This window comes from Diorhabda carinulata, chromosome 8 (genome assembly GCF_026250575.1).
Source record: "Diorhabda carinulata isolate Delta chromosome 8, icDioCari1.1, whole genome shotgun sequence".
Taxonomy (NCBI): domain Eukaryota; kingdom Metazoa; phylum Arthropoda; class Insecta; order Coleoptera; family Chrysomelidae; genus Diorhabda; species Diorhabda carinulata.
In genome coordinates, this window is record NC_079467.1 from 21828385 (window position 1) to 21844514 (window position 16130).

Below are 16130 nucleotides of genomic sequence, written 5' to 3' on the forward strand. Positions count from 1 at the left end.
GAATATTAATTAAACATGAATAAAGTAGGAAGTTTATAAATTCAGAAAGTTAATTTATGATACCTAAGGTACTTTTTATATTTGGTTTATTGTTTATTTTACATTTTTGACCTTTTTTAAACTAGATTATCTAAAAAAATTTACATTTCTAAGGCACATTTGAATCCGAAATTGAATCAAAACAGCTAGTTTTGATCCATCTTCCTTTCATTCTTCTATTATTGGGCTGTGTAGCTGGAACAAGTACAGAATAGTGTATTTACTGAGAAATTAAACTAATTGCTTGAAAGAATTTAATTCATTTTGCTTTATATTGAACCTGAAAATGATATTCTTCTTTTGAGTACATTGATCATATAAAAGGTTCGACATAAAAATTCTATGTTAAATTGGGGAAAACAATTACTCATATTTTTAATCATATTCATTCTATTGGAGATTTGAATTATTAAACTTACAACTTCTGCTATATCAACCCATTGAAGTGCTTGAGTTATAATATCATTATCGCTAGGCTCTTTATCCCAATTCCAATGCGTGATTTTTAAAAACTTATTGGTAACATGAAATTTCCTTTCACATTTGTCAGTTTCGGGTCGTAGACTTTCGTGTAAAACAATTCCGACATATCCATCTGGTAGATCTATTATTTTTCCAGATAAAGGGTATCCTCTAAAGGAAGCATGCAAGGCTGAAACAATGGTGATGTGAACTTATTAGTACAAAAATCAGGAGTCAGTACTTACTTCCATACTTTTTGGTGCTGATATTACTATTGAAATATCTTTCAACTTTGGCATCACAATCTGCATGAATTTTAAATGGTAAACTTTGAACATTACTAGTTTTTTTATTACAATCTAAATTATTTTTCCCGCTATTTATATGAATCGTTGCCATTTTGGACTGACGGTTTATATTTTCTTCTTTTTATGTCCAGCGTAGTATCCCTCTAAACCATTAACTAGTCTTTTATCTATGGTATTTGTGTACAGTCAGTTGTAGTTGGAGAACGAGTTGAGTGGTGGCCAAAAATAATCATTTCTAAATATAAATATCAAATTCGACAATTTATATCAAACATTGAATGTTGTAGACATTCTTATTTATTTAAAATGATTTTTCTTCAAGTAGTCGTTTGTTAATGATTGTTACTAAAGTTATCTTTGATGTTCTACGTCAACAAGGAGATCAGATAAATTGATCAGAACTAACCAGTAGTACTAAATCTCAATACTTGAGTTGTTATCACAGACCACAGTTGTTATAAACATTAAATAGATGAATAAACATGGGTGAGAGCGACGACGAAGGTATCCTTACAGGAATACTTTTTGGTAATATTGACGAGTGTGGGAACTTGGAAAGTGATGTTTTCGATTCTTCCGAACAAAAACATCTTGCTTCTCTCGGAAAGTAAGAAGACGGCACTTTAATGTGCTTTATAAAAATTACAGTTGATTTTTTCCATTTTAGGTTAGGATTTGGTTCATTTGTTAAAGAAATCATAAAAGAAGATATTGATAGTGATCCTGAAAACACAAACTTCTCAAGAAATGAATCTTCAGAATTACTCAAACTGTCACAAGATAGTGCTTATTATTCTCAAAATAGTCAGGAATTTGATAATTTTAACATTGATACAAAGTCACCTTCTGCAGAAGATTTCTTTGATATTAATGAACTAGCTGAAGAAGATGTGAGTACTTCATTGTAATTTGAAATTTGCAAAAAAATGTGTACTTATTTGAACTTTAAAGATTGGTATAAGGGTAAGTATTTTTGCTCATCAAACGTTGAAAAGGCACTTTCCAAAAGGGTCATTGCAGTAAATGGGCAGCAATTATTCAACTCATTTTTATATAATGATTAGGACTTTTGTGCCTTAGGTGCTGTTCATGATTCAGGCTGCACTAGTGTCAGTACTGTTAAATATTTTTCCTCTAATATCCTTATCAGAATGCTTTAAAGGCAGCACTAGTATTTGGTAGACAAGAGAAAAGAAAATGTTTGGTGTAGTAAATTATTGTGAGAATTTGAGAGCACCTTTGATTGGTTCAGCAATTAATTACTTCCAAAATATTCCACATAATTCAGAAATTATTTACAATTTACCTTCCTTAAAAAATTCAGTTAGGTATTTCAATATCCAATAGAAATGTTGAAAACATTATTAGAGATGAATTTTAAGAAACAGTTATTTTAATTTTTTTCTAAACAACAGGCGATATAACATGTATATTGACAATGGAATACGCTCAAATAGTTTTTAACAAAAAAATGTATTTTTAGTCTCAAGGTGCTAACGATTCATATGATGCTGATGATGAAAGAGTACAAATTGATGAGAAACTTATGCCTCCTCCTCCTGTACCTGCAAGTAAGGAGTCAAAAGTACAAGAAGTACACCAACAAGTTGGGGAGATGGAAAGAAAAAAATTAGAAACCCCATTGGCTGCTATGTTACCATCAAAATATGCAAATGTGGATGTTACTGAATTGTTTCCAGATTTTAGGCATGGCAAGGTAAGTTGATCAAAATCCTAAAATTTTATAATGTTATAGTTTCTGTTAGGTTTTAAGGTTTTCAAGGTTGTTTGGGCCCGGTAAACCAAGTAGTTTGCCAAATATTTGGAAAAATGTAAGAAAAAAGAGAAAGAAACGTAAACATAAGGAAAGTATGAATCAACATGACACTGATTCAAATTCTGATGATGAAAAACCTAAGAACAGGGGATGGTTCTTTGACTATGGTCAAGCAAAACCTGAGAATACTATGCACGATGATGAGGTTAGTAATTGTGTAATGTTGTAAACTATTGAAGTATCTAAATAATTTTAGGAGTTATTTTTGAAACCAGCTGAGGTTCCTAATGAAGATAATAAACATGATTCTGAAAAAAAAGATGAGACTGGTCCAAAAGCTGCAGACTGGCGTTTCGGGCCAGCTCAAATTTGGTATGATATGCTTGAAGTACCTGAAACTGGAGATGGTTTCAATTATGGGTTCAAGGTTGGGAATCAAAATACTGAGAGTGAGGTAAATGAGGTATAACTCTAAAATACTTCTTAAATAAATCCACTATCTCGTAAATAGGTAAATTAAAATAACTTCACATAAAAGTGATTTAATATTTCAACTACTTACTGTTTTTTGTATTACATAAGAAGGAAGATAATAAAGAAAATCAAGAAGAAGGCTTTCCAGATGATGCATTTTTAATGGTGACTCAGTTACATTGGGAAGATGATGTTGTGTGGGATGGTAATGATATAAAGCACAAAGTAAGTTCAAGAATAAATGGTAATATTTTTTTGTTCTTGACCCATTTTGTCACACACAAAAAACCAAATTGAGGAAATTATATTAAAAAAATATTGAGGTTACATGCAGTTGTATTAAAATTTCTAAAATAGTATAGAAATGTGAGCCAAAACTTTTGAATTAATTTTTTTTGTACTCTATTAAATAATGAAGGTCATTGTTACCCATAATCAAGTGAAAATTGTAAACAATTTTTTTTTTGATGATCAACTGACACCAACGAATTTTTTAACATTATTTTCTTTCAATATGTCAATTAAATAAATTGAATTCACCACAAATTTAAATTAATCCAAATTAAATGAAATATTGAATATCAAATGTGAAAGGCTGAATATTAAGCCCCGAAAGTATTTATTTATGCAAAAATATTAATTCTCATATGGAAATTATAGTGCTTATTTTAATAATTATTGTGAAGCTTAGAAGAGAGAAGATAAAAAAAAATGGATTTTAAGTAGGTGTTTTAAGTCTGAATTGGATTTGAGGTGTTCAAGTACCTCAAAATTAAAATAAAAATAGTGATAAGAAAATTTTTCTAAGATGAAATATAACATTTTGTTTGTTTTATTTGATCTTTTTTTCTAGGTACAACAAAAATTGAGCTCTAAAACAAATGCTGCTGGCTGGGTGCCTAGTAGTGGAAACAGAACAGCCCAGGCTTTTAGCCAACCTGGAAAAGTGGGAACAGCTGTAAGACTTCCGCCTGTACCTAATCCCCCTCTCCCTGGATTAAAATCTAAACCACAAATGTGAGTAAATATTATTGTTCAAATTATTTGTTAAATTCAAATATGATGATAATTTTCATATCTGAAGAAAATTTTGGTTGAACATACTGTTAACTATCTCTAATATACAATCACGATTACATTGTCTGATACCTGATACAATCTTACAATATGGCAAGTTCACCTTTGATCCATATAGATAATAACTTGGTGATTGAATCGCATATAGAATAGTGGCAGTAAACAATAAACAGTATGAATGATTGTTTTACCTTAGAATGCATTAGTAAAGAATTATTTGAATAATTGATTATAAATTGTAGAGAGTATTTGAAGAAGTAACTTTTTTAAATATGATTTAGGCTGAAACCCAGGCAAGATCCAGAACAAGATGACACTTGGTATTCAATATTTCCAGTTGAAAACGAAGATCTAGTTTATGGAAGATGGGAAGATGATGTTATTTGGGATACTGAGAATATGAAATCTATTCCAAAACCATCTATATTAACCTTAGATCCAAACGATGAAAATATTATTCTGGGTATTCCAGATGACATTGATCCATCAAAACAAATTGCTGGTAGGTAGAAAATTTGTGAAAGGAGCATAAATTTTATACATACATTAAAGTATGGCGGTAAATGATCAAAATGACTATTCTTGAAACAAACAAACAACAAATTAAAACTTAATTTGTTGTTTTATATATATTTTCGCTTTAGGACAAGCAACTCCTGTAAAAGTTAAAATTCCTCATCCTCATGTAAAGAAGTCAAAGATTTTACTTGGCAAAGCTGGTGTAATTAATGTTTTACAAGAAGATACACCTCCTCCTCCACCAAAATCACCTGACAGAGATCCATTCAATATATCAAATGATATGTAAGTCTTAACTTACCTAACTAGCTAATTACATAGTTTGAGGGGAAATAAAAAATTCGTGATTATTTTAGATATTATCAACCGAGAACCTCCGAGACCACATTGAGGTTGAAAGTTGGAGGTGGTAACTTAATCCAGCATTCAACGCCAGTTGTGGAATTAAGAGCTCCATTCATTCAAACTCATATGGGTCAAATGAGATTAAGAAATTTCCACAGACCTCCTATAAAACGATTTTCACATGGTCCTCTTTTTGAGCCTGGTCCCAATAGCGTTATGCCTTTAGTAAAACATATCAAGAAAAAAGCAAAGGTATGTAATCTGAGCTATTTTCAAAAAATTCGATTGACTATTTGTTTATTCTGGTATAATACTTTTATAGCAACGAGAGGCAGAAAGAATGGCATCAGGTGGAGGAGATGTTTTCTTTATGAGAACACCAGAAGATCTAACTGGTCGTGATGGAGACTTAATTCTCGTTGAATTTTGTGAGGAACATCCACCATTGATGAATCAAGTAGGTGCATGTTAATATTTCTAACCCTTTATTAATTAATAAGGTAATACTCCTTTTTTAATTTAAGGTTGGAATGTGTTCTAAAATAAAGAACTATTACAAACGAAAAGCTGCTAAAGATTCAGGACCGCCAACTTATAGATATGGAGAGACAGCATATGCTCATACATCGCCATTTTTGGGTATTTTGCATCCCGGGCAGTCTATTCAAGCAATTGAAAATAATATGTACAGGTATATATAAAACTTTTGGTTGTTTTGGGTAATTTCATAATGAAGAAAAATGGATTGGACTTCATCCTCATGGTTTATCATTTAGTAATTGTAATATTTTCTGAAGTTATTTTCCATCTATGTCTTTAGCTCTTATATTGTTATACACCATCTAGAATAATTCACAGCACTTCAAGAGAGGGAACAGTAATACACAGACTTGAAAAGAATTTAACCTATTTAAGAATATCAATGAGACATTGTTAACCAATCTAACTCCAATCTACCAAAATGAATTTAAATAGAAAGTAAAATAAATTATTCCATTTTACAGGTATAATTGAAATGTGTCAGTGAGGTTCTAAATTTGGTTCGTATTTGCTTCGTTAAATTATCAATATTATATGTAGTACAAGTTCACTTATTCACTGTACTACAATTAGTAGGTTGTTCAAACTGGTTCATCATATGAAGTGAACTTCAGCAAACCAATTTTTCTAAGAATGTACAAATTAGTTCAAAAATTATGATAGTGAAACATTGTAATTTATCTTATTACACTTGAAAATTCATTATGGTTGTAGGGCCCCGATCTATGAACATACACCACCAGAAACTGATTTCCTCATTATAAGGACTCGCAGTCAATATTATATAAGAGAAGTAGATGCCCTTTATGTAGCAGGTCAAGAGTGTCCTTTGTACGAAGTTCCAGGTCCTAATTCCAAAAGGGCTAATAATTTCGTTAGGGATTTTCTGCAGGTAAGTAAAAGGAGAAGTAGTAATTTACTATATAAGAGTAGTTTAGGGTGGTCTATAAGTACCACTATTGGTACTTGTAGTAAAATTAGATGTACCCAAAGAATTTTTATTCCTCTATAGGTTAAACAATATGTTATAATTATAGCAATTTTAATGTTTTTGTTTAGGTATTCATATATCGTTTATTCTGGAAAAGTAAACATAACCCCAGACGAATAAAAATGGACGATATTAAAAAGGCTTTCCCGTCTCATTCTGAAAGTAGCATAAGGAAACGTTTGAAATTGTGTGCAGACTTCAAAAGAACAGGTAAGGCTATTCATTTTCAAAAAATAATGAATAATTTTGTTTTTCTAGTTTATAAAAACATTCTCAAATTACCTTTTTTTAATTAGTTATAAAAAACTTTCTGTAAGTTGTATATTTAATTTAAATGGTGGTTCTTCAAATAACAGTCCTTTTTTTTATTTAAACTATTTGCTATTAAGAGTTTATTGAATTTCCACGTTTCACCATATTTATTTTCATGCTGCCGCTTGGATTTTACTCCTCATATTTGTGGTCATTACTATTTCATTTTCAGTTATGTTATACATGATCTTCAATCTTAGTTTTTGTCAATTACCACTCATAGTCCTCTTGATCATTCACTCTGTACCAAAATCCACCTGTAATATACATTATACAACTTGTTATTCATAGTTTTTTTCCTTCGTTCAATTCATTAGGTCTTTGTTGCCTTTATCTCCTTACTAAATACTGCTTGTATTTCCACATTAGGAATGGATTCTAACTGGTGGGTTATCAAACCAGAATTTCGTCTACCAACAGAAGAAGAAATCAGGGCTATGGTATCTCCAGAGCAATGTTGTGCTTACTTTAGTATGGTAGCTGCTGAACAGCGTTTGAAGGTAAATAATCATTTTAAATAAAATGAAATGTATTAGTTGTATAAAATAATTTTTTTATAGGATGCTGGATATGGAGAAAAATTTCTTTTCACTCCCGCTGAAGACGATGACGAAGAAATGCAATTAAAAATGGACGACGAAGTAAAAGTAGCCCCTTGGAATACAACAAGAGCATATATCCAAGCTATGAAGGGAAAATGCTTACTACAACTTACTGGTCCTGCAGATCCAACAGGTTGTGGAGAAGGATTTAGCTATGTTCGCGTACCTAACAAACCTACACAAAGTAAAGAAGAACAAGAGTCACAACCCAAGAGAACTGTAACTGGTACTGATGCAGATTTGAGAAGGTTATCTCTAAATAATGCCAAAGCTTTATTAAGAAAATTTGGAGTTCCAGAAGACGAGGTTAGTTAAATCAGTACTGTATTTTCATTGGGTATTATAATGCATAAAGCTAATATCTTATCAAAGATGATCATTAAAAAAATTTTACTAAATGATAAAGCTTCGATTGATAAAAATTGTTACAAATATTTAATTTTGACAGTACATTCTTTTGATTTAAATATTTAATTTAAAATATTTAGCATCTTTTCAATAGCATCGTTAAGTTGCTTATAGCAATAGATGATATAGGGGACAGTGCCAAATCTGGGATACCAAGAAGAAAATCTATTCGAATACTCTTGTAAGATGTGAATATATATAACATTGTTAATGTTATATATTTTATTATAGCATGTAAATCTGCTCAATAATTTTTCCATGAAACACCACCAATTCTGTATTTTTTTCCAATTTCTGGGCCTGTGTATCAGAAAAATGCTTGTATCTTGTCTCTGATATTTTTTGTATTTTTTATATTCTTAGATAAAAAAACTGTCAAGATGGGAAGTCATTGATGTCGTCAGAACTTTGTCTACAGAAAAAGCAAAAGCTGGAGAAGAAGGCATGGATAAGTTTTCTCGAGGAAACAGGTTCTCCATCGCTGAGCATCAAGAACGGTACAAAGAGGAATGTCAAAGAATATTTGACCTACAAAATCGAGTACTTGCTAGCGCTGAAGTTTTAAGTACAGACGAAGGGGAAAGTTCTGAAGACGAAAGTGATGAAGATATTGAAGAAATGGGTAAAAACATTGAAAACATGTTAGCAAATAAGAAAACTAGTTCTCAGGTAAATTATTTGTTGAAGGTTTTTATAAATGTGTTTATTATACGTACTTTATCATTTAGTTGTCATTAGAAAGGGAAGAACAAGAAAGACAAGAGCTAAGAAAGATGATATTAGAAGGTGAGAAAAAAGAGAAAGAAAAAAAGAAGAATGAAGATGAAAGTGAAGATCAAAATTATAACCAAGGTAATTACTACTAATCAATTTACAATAAAAAAATATACCTTATTATTATTTTAGGAAGGATATTGAAGATAATTAGAACATTTAGAAATCCCCAAGGCGGAGAATATACTAGAGTTGAATTAGTTAGAAAACCCGTTGTGATAGACGCATATGTTAAAATCCGTACCACCAAAGATGAAGAATTCATAAGGCAGTTCGCGACTCTCGATGAGGCACAAAAAGAAGAAATGAAGAGAGAAAAAAGAAGGATACAAGAACAACTCAGAAGAATAAAAAGGAATCAAGAAAAAGAGAAGATGGGGGGAAGTCATTCTCAGATTCAAAGTTCTCCCATCGTTCCTCCTGCAGGAACTACTGTTGAAAAGTTGCCAAATCCTAGCGAATGTGAGTCACAATGCTAAGAATTATTTTTTAAAATTAGCGCATTCAGTATTTTTAAACATTTTTCATAATAGATACTGTTCAAAATTTATCTTAGTATACAAAATTTCAAGATCATTGACCATTACAATTTCTCAAAAAATCAGAAGAATTATTAGGATGCATTCGCTAATTTTTATACTTTAAGAAATTTAGACAATGCAGTAAATAGATCAAAAAATCGATGTTTTTTAGAACTTTCCTAAACACAGAACTGTATTAGATAGAGAAATATAAAAAGAACCTATCTGCAATTGGCGCTAATCTACTTTCTCGAATTACTTCTATCTTCCCATCTACTGCATCCTATGGTGCTTCGTTTTTCATGTTCTAACTCATAGTCTGTTACGTGTTTTTACTACACGAATCTTTATTCCTCCTTAAAACTCAGTACATAACATTCTTTTTATTCTTGTGCATACATAATAAATAAAGTTAATTCAGAATTTAAAAACTTCATTTTATTTCTTTATTTCATTTATCCTAAGTAGTGTTTTATTATTATTTTTGTTTTTAGCTATTTCAACTCCCATAACTCCAACTTCTAATAAGACAATTACATCTTCACCTTCAAAACCTAGAAGGAAAACGAAGTTCAAACCAGATTTGAAGTTGAAATGTGGAGCTTGCGGAAATGTTGGTCATATGAGGTAATATAATTATTTTAGTTAATTGGTATTATGGAATCAATCCTTTTCAACTAATTATATTACATATCTTCATAGTTTAATAAAAATATAACAGAAGCTCATAATATTTTGTTTAATTTCAAAAATGTCTTCTAAAAAAATACATTACTCATTTAGAAACATAAAATCTATAGTATCATGACTATTTATTCACGAATATGGATTTTATGTTAATCTTAATGAATAATTAAAATTACAAAATTTACTCCGACAAACAATTTATAATTAAAATATTTGAATTATGTTTAGGACAAATAAAGCTTGTCCCTTATACCAAAATACAACAGAACTAAATCCTCCCATAAATGTGGCAATGACAGAGGAACAAGAAGAAGACATCGAAAAGCAACTCAATACCGATGATGAAGATCTTGTTAATGTTGATGGTACAAAAGTGAAATTATCTGGGAAGTTATTGAAAGTAAGTAACTATAAAAACTGTGATTGATATTTAATGATCTAAAGTTGATATATAACTTGTTGGAAACTCTCCATTTGTTGATTTTGAGAATATTTACAATATATTTTGTGTCCTTAAAATCTTATCAAATGGTTTATTCTTTGGAATCTTGAATAATGCTTAGTTAGATGACAATTATTGTTTGTAAGTTATTGAAATTTTACATATATTTATAATTTCATTGTAGATATTATTGTCCTTTCTAGTATGTAATTTCAAATGGTGTTGCAGGTTGAGAACTCAAAATAAAAGTATCCAAGAGTTTTTTGAATGCATTTTATATTTAATCTATGATACATTATAACTCAAACGTTGTTTACATATTTATCTTCATTAACGTTGCTTCTTGGGATTCATGAGCTTTATTGAATACACCTCCTTCTATTTCTTAGATTTATTGACATGAGGAATGCTCTTGATTTTCACGGTTTTCTAGGTTTTGTTTAAACCATTTTTTGATATATCTCTATTTCTTACAATGGTGGTTGAAATTGAAAAATACATTATTATATGTTTGTTAAGTTTTAATTCCACTTCTATATAGTTATTTCGTTCAATAATATTAAGCTTAAAAAAATCAAAATCATTTTGGTGAGGAATGTATAATATTTTTATATCCATTTTTTTATAGATTCGATTTTATTTCAATTGTTGCTCATGTATTATTTCAAAGAATTATTTCCAGCATGCAGAAGAAATCAAACGTAAGAGTTTGATGTTGAAAGTTCCAAAGGATGCACTTGGTAAAAAGAGACGAAGAGGTGTTCAAGATTTACATTGTGATTATCTAAAAAGACACAACAGGCCTGCAAATAGAAGGCGAACTGATCCTGTTGTCGTTCTGTCCACTATACTAGAAAATATTCTTAATGAAATGAGAAACTTACCAGATGTACAGCCATTTTTGTTTCCTGTTAATCAAAAGGTAAGTAGTTTTGCTATATTTCAACTCAAAATTTGATTTCTAACGTTTGGTTAAACAATTTGGCATCATAGTATAATCTGAAATTTGACAATATATGGATTTTTTATTGCATTTTGTCTATTTTCAAGTTTCAGTATTCATCTGCAATTTCTCTATATGAAATATTTAATCTATTTCACATTTCAATACTTTTCTTAAAAAAATATGTGAAGACAAACTTTTAGTAAGCTTTAGGATTAGGGATTACATTATTGTTCCCTTTATTGGAGCATATGCTTCGATTCTACAAGTTTCTTATGCAAAATCCCTTCCGTATGCCTGCAACTTTGAGGCATTTTAATATAAACTGGTGTTTTTTACTTTCTCTATAAAACTACATTCGGTTTTTGCTAAATATAACTTCATCAAGTGCATCAGTAGGCAGTAGTATCTTGTAAAGAAGCTATTGGTAAGGTGTATTTAGGTTTTACTGGAATTAAAATACTTTTAATCATGCATAACCTTTATTGTTAAATAGATAGTTGTTTGTAATCATTTCTCGTTTTATATTATTAGTACGATTTATTAATAAATATATATTTGTTGTAGTTAGTTTTAGATTATTATAAGATAGTTCAAAGACCTATGGATTTACAAACAATACGAGAAAATTTGAGACAGAAAAAATACCAGAGCAGAGAAGAATTTTTGGCAGATGTTAATCAAATTGTGGAGAACTCAACTATGTATAATGGTAAGAACCTGTAAATGATTGATTGAAAATAACATGCAAACAGTAAAGAGATATTAAATTTGTTTAGTTAGATTTAATTTGTGCAGAGAGGAAGATTGTATTCTTTAATCTTGTATCATTTTTTATATTTTTCTCTTTCCTTAGTCTTATTTTTATTCATTGATATTTGATCTAACAATACTATCATTCTGAGTGTACTTGAATAGATTTGTATTCTTTTAGGAGCAAAAAGTAGTCTCACAATAGCCGCTCAAAGAATGCTCAACAAATGCGTAGAACGTTTAGGAGAAAAAGAAGATCGACTTATGAGATTAGAAAAAGCTATCAACCCATTACTAGATGATAATGATCAGGTAGCTTTGACATTCATTTTAGAAAATGTGACCAATGCAAAATTGAAAACAATGTCTGAATCATGGCCGTTCCTTAAACCTGTTAATAAGAAGTTAGTTAAGGATTATTACAGTATCGTTAAGAGACCAATGGATTTGGAAACAATATCAAAGAAAGTGGCAGGTAATTATTATTTATGCTATAATTCAAATTTAAATAAGTCTAGAACTTGTTGTATGGAAATTTAAAACTGAAATTGTGTAAGTACACAGCATGTCCTTATTTTATTTGACTCTTCTCACTTGGAGAAAGGAATTTTCTCCTCTCATTCTTAGAACATGTAATTACTATCCAATTATCCAAGTAATTGAGCTGAAAGTTGTGCAGTCTTGAAGACTTGATTCATATTCAAATTGTCTCCCGATAACCTAAATGGTTACAATATGTTAGTATTACATGGACCATCATATTACCATGGCAAGGCTTATTCCTAGATACTTTTCTACGTCTGCACAGGGATGTCATTAATTTGAAATTGAGTGTGTGGTTGTGGTTTATATAATTTTCCTTATTTAGACAAGAAGATTTCAAAATGAATTTTAATAAGTTTATTTGTTTCGCATAGCAGCAAAAATTATTAATAAATTGTAATCAATATTAAAAAAAGAATTCAAAATATTGGGCAGTATGAAATTGAGACAATGAGAGAAACGTGAAGTTCTTTCATTAAAACTTTTTGTCAAATAACAGCATATATGCAATAATGTATGTAAACTGTAACCATGAATATTTTTTCTTTTTAGATTTCGAGCCTGTAGTACTTCATTCAATATAATTATTATAAGTATTTAGAAATTAACATCGAGCAAATAAATTGAAAGAGAAGTTTGTAATTAATTATATTTTAACTTTGATATTTATCACACTCGTTTACCTTTATTGTCTTATATTACGACATTTTTCGTATCATCCAGTATTTCTATATCATGAAAAAAGTCTTAGTCAGAATTAGTCTATTCCTCAGTGGTTGGACTTTTCTGATTTTGTACAGATGTCTGTTTTATAGATAGAAAAAAATTTTTTTATTACAATGATTTCACTCTTTTTTAGCTCATAAATACCATAGTAGGCATGAATACTTACTAGATGTCGAACAAATATTAGAAAACTGCATTTTGTACAATGGTAAAGATTCTACTTTCACTGAGAAAGCAGAAATTTTAGTCAAAGCTTGTAAAGAAACTTTAGATGAGGTAAAGTACATCTTGCACTAAATATTCTCACAAAATAATACTTTTTAAAGTGGGTTTGAAGTGTCAGTACCGTAACACAAAATTGTTATTGAAATCTTAAAATGTTGTATATCATTTTAATTGATTTTATTAAAAAATTAATAAAAGTATAATATCAAACAATGCCAATATATTGATCACATTTTTAGTATGACGAGCACCTTACACAACTTGAAAGTAGATTGAGTTTAGCTCAAGAAAGGGCCATGCTGGATGATGATCAATCTTGGATAGGTGGAGACGAAGAAAATTACACTATCGCTGAACCAGATCGAAGTGTAAGTTCTAACAATTCAAATTTATTCAAATTATCTGATATTTTTATTTGTTTATAATTGAAATGAAAGCAGCAAAAATATGTCATTGTTTTAGATACTTATATTTGTGTTTTCAAACAAGGAGAATATTTGAAGTTTCTGTTCTTTTAGTTAAATTGTTAATTTCATGTAAATAATGAGAAATTTGATAAGTCTACTACTTCCAAATTTTGAGATTTTGATTATTCATTAAAATATTTAAATAACATCGATCATATTCTTTTAGAGTCAAACAAGCTCACCTGATCATCTATCGTCTGTAAAATCACAGGTCGACGAATTCGACCTCATAGATGTTGAAGGAGAAGGAATGCAGGCACTCGAAAACTCATTGTTACCTCCTCCTCCGAAACAGCAAAAGAAAAATCCTAAAAAGGAAGAAATACATACTTTGGAGGAAGACCTTCAATTTTCAAGCGAAGAAGAGCTGGATGAAGTTCCTCTACATGAATTTGAAGATGATACTAAGGGGATCCTTATTTCAGCGGAGATGCCAATGGAAGGTATATCTTCTTTGAATACGTCTTTGTCAGTATAAAAATTATGTTTTCATAGATTGTTTAAACACTAATTTTGGTTTAGTAGTATCCGCCTGCATCTAAAATTGTTTTTAGATAAAATAATAACCATATCAACTGTAGTGACAGATTCTGATTGAATGTTGCAGTACAACAATAAATCTACATTCGAAGTGGTTTAAATTAATTCTTATTTAATATTCCTTTTTTTAAGGTGTCGTTGCTGATGATGACAGTCAGCAGGCTGCTGAAGCTATGGTACAGTTAGGAACAATGGGATATTATCCTCCAAACGAGGGTCCCGAAGCAGACAATGCAGAAGCCTTTATGTACAAAGGTATGTAGACTTCAAACTTAAAGTAGTAGCCTTTATAGTTAAGTCTGTTTATGTTTCTGAGTTATCAGTATTGAATAATAATTTGATAGGGTAGATTTTTTCTATAAAAAACTTCGTTGTTCATTAAAATAAATTTAAAATCAAGATAATTTATTAAAAACATTATTTGTTTGTCATATGTAATATTTGTTTCAACTCCTTTATTACAGAGGAAAGTATAGATGTCGATCCCAATTATGATCCATCAGACTTTTTAATGTCTGGTCTTCCTCTTCGCAAAGTCGATGAAACTGAACTTCAACAAGAAACTGCTATGAAAATTCATGATGATCTAGCTGTTAGTGAAAGTGATGACGAAGGTACGAACATTCCACAGGAAAATCAAGAAACTCTCCCAGACGAAGATGGTGCTGGTGACATATGGTTTTAAAACCACGTGGTTGTTAATTTACTGCCATGTGTTATATTTAAGTTTAATTTATTGTATATATAAGAAGGCTTGTAATTCATAGAAAATAGTAACAATAAAAAGTGAATAATCCTATAAATAAAGAGAATGTTGTGGTTTGTTGATGTTCATGGCTATACCAGTGTAGTATCGCTTTTCATCATTTGAGTCACTATTTTGTTTTAATATGTTTTTCCTTTTTTCCAAGTTATTCTGGAAATATTGTAGCTAATTTATGAATCAGACAGAAATAGTCAGAATTTATAAAAACGTCAAAATTTCAAGTAGTAGGTTTGCTGATGTTTGAAATTGATTTTTAAATTTACTCTCCAGTGTGTTACAATACCTTTAAGTCATCGAGTATTGATATTTCTCTTAGGAATCACTAAGAAGAGCAAATATGTTTAATATGGGATTAAAGGATAATTAAATAAAATAAGGTTAGCTGCATAAATTTATTTAATATATTTATTACACATAATGGATGATTTATTTATATTCGATTTTTGAGTTATTTTTTATGGGTTAAACAATAATCACATAATATCTACAGGTGAAAGATCGAAGATTATAATGAGAAGGCACCGCTGAAAGAAGACGGGAAATTCAATACAATCGCATAAAACAGCTTGTAGTCTTCTAAATTGACGACAGACGTTAGGATAACATTGAATAAAAAAAATGCCACAAATCAAAACTTTTTTTTATGTAGCTAATAATTATAATACAGTGGAACGTCGAAAATCCGAAGCAATCATCATTGCCGTCTAAATTGTACCGGATCCTTGGCTTCCTACTGTACATACTAAATTAATATAATGAAGATGTTGAATATAAATTTATTTAAAGCTGCTGAATCACATCGAGTTGGACTGCAAATTACATTGATATTTGTGGAATTTTATGAATCTGATTCATGAACAACTGGTAGCACAGGAGAATCTAGACCACT

General features: G+C 30.0%; 2 protein-coding genes across 7 annotated transcripts; one reads left to right on the forward strand and one right to left on the reverse strand.

Moving 5' to 3' along the window:
* Nucleotides 1–69: 69 nt before the first annotated feature.
* Nucleotides 70–1018, reverse strand: LOC130897150 (ribonuclease H2 subunit C). 2 transcript variants are annotated; one of them, XM_057805817.1, is made up of 3 exons: nucleotides 747–1018; nucleotides 459–691; nucleotides 70–234 (listed from the first exon to the last, which is right to left on the reverse strand). In XM_057805817.1, the coding sequence occupies exons 1-3, from the start codon at nucleotides 898–900 to the stop codon at nucleotides 208–210; spliced, it is 414 nt and encodes a 137-aa protein (XP_057661800.1). In that variant the 5' UTR covers nucleotides 901–1018; the 3' UTR covers nucleotides 70–207. The 2 variants fall into 2 exon arrangements, with proteins under 2 accessions (XP_057661800.1, XP_057661801.1); XM_057805818.1 differs by having other exon boundaries at nucleotides 755–911.
* LOC130897137 (transcription initiation factor TFIID subunit 1) lies at nucleotides 994–15282 on the forward strand. 5 transcript variants are annotated; one of them, XM_057805766.1, is made up of 29 exons: nucleotides 994–1416; nucleotides 1477–1699; nucleotides 2293–2526; nucleotides 2576–2791; nucleotides 2843–3040; nucleotides 3169–3285; nucleotides 3914–4077; nucleotides 4419–4639; nucleotides 4782–4941; nucleotides 5013–5253; nucleotides 5324–5458; nucleotides 5526–5692; nucleotides 6256–6433; nucleotides 6601–6742; nucleotides 7214–7344; nucleotides 7405–7752; nucleotides 8218–8523; nucleotides 8583–8706; nucleotides 8761–9090; nucleotides 9644–9776; nucleotides 10065–10236; nucleotides 10949–11200; nucleotides 11789–11933; nucleotides 12156–12449; nucleotides 13377–13519; nucleotides 13708–13836; nucleotides 14102–14378; nucleotides 14608–14730; nucleotides 14940–15282. In XM_057805766.1, the coding sequence occupies exons 1-29, from the start codon at nucleotides 1292–1294 to the stop codon at nucleotides 15158–15160; spliced, it is 5649 nt and encodes a 1882-aa protein (XP_057661749.1). In that variant the 5' UTR covers nucleotides 994–1291; the 3' UTR covers nucleotides 15161–15282. The 5 variants fall into 5 exon arrangements, with proteins under 5 accessions (XP_057661749.1, XP_057661752.1, XP_057661751.1 ...); XM_057805769.1 differs by having other exon boundaries at nucleotides 1025–1416; nucleotides 10961–11200; XM_057805768.1 differs by having other exon boundaries at nucleotides 1032–1416; nucleotides 3172–3285.
* The last annotated feature ends 848 nt before the right edge of the window (nucleotides 15283–16130 follow it).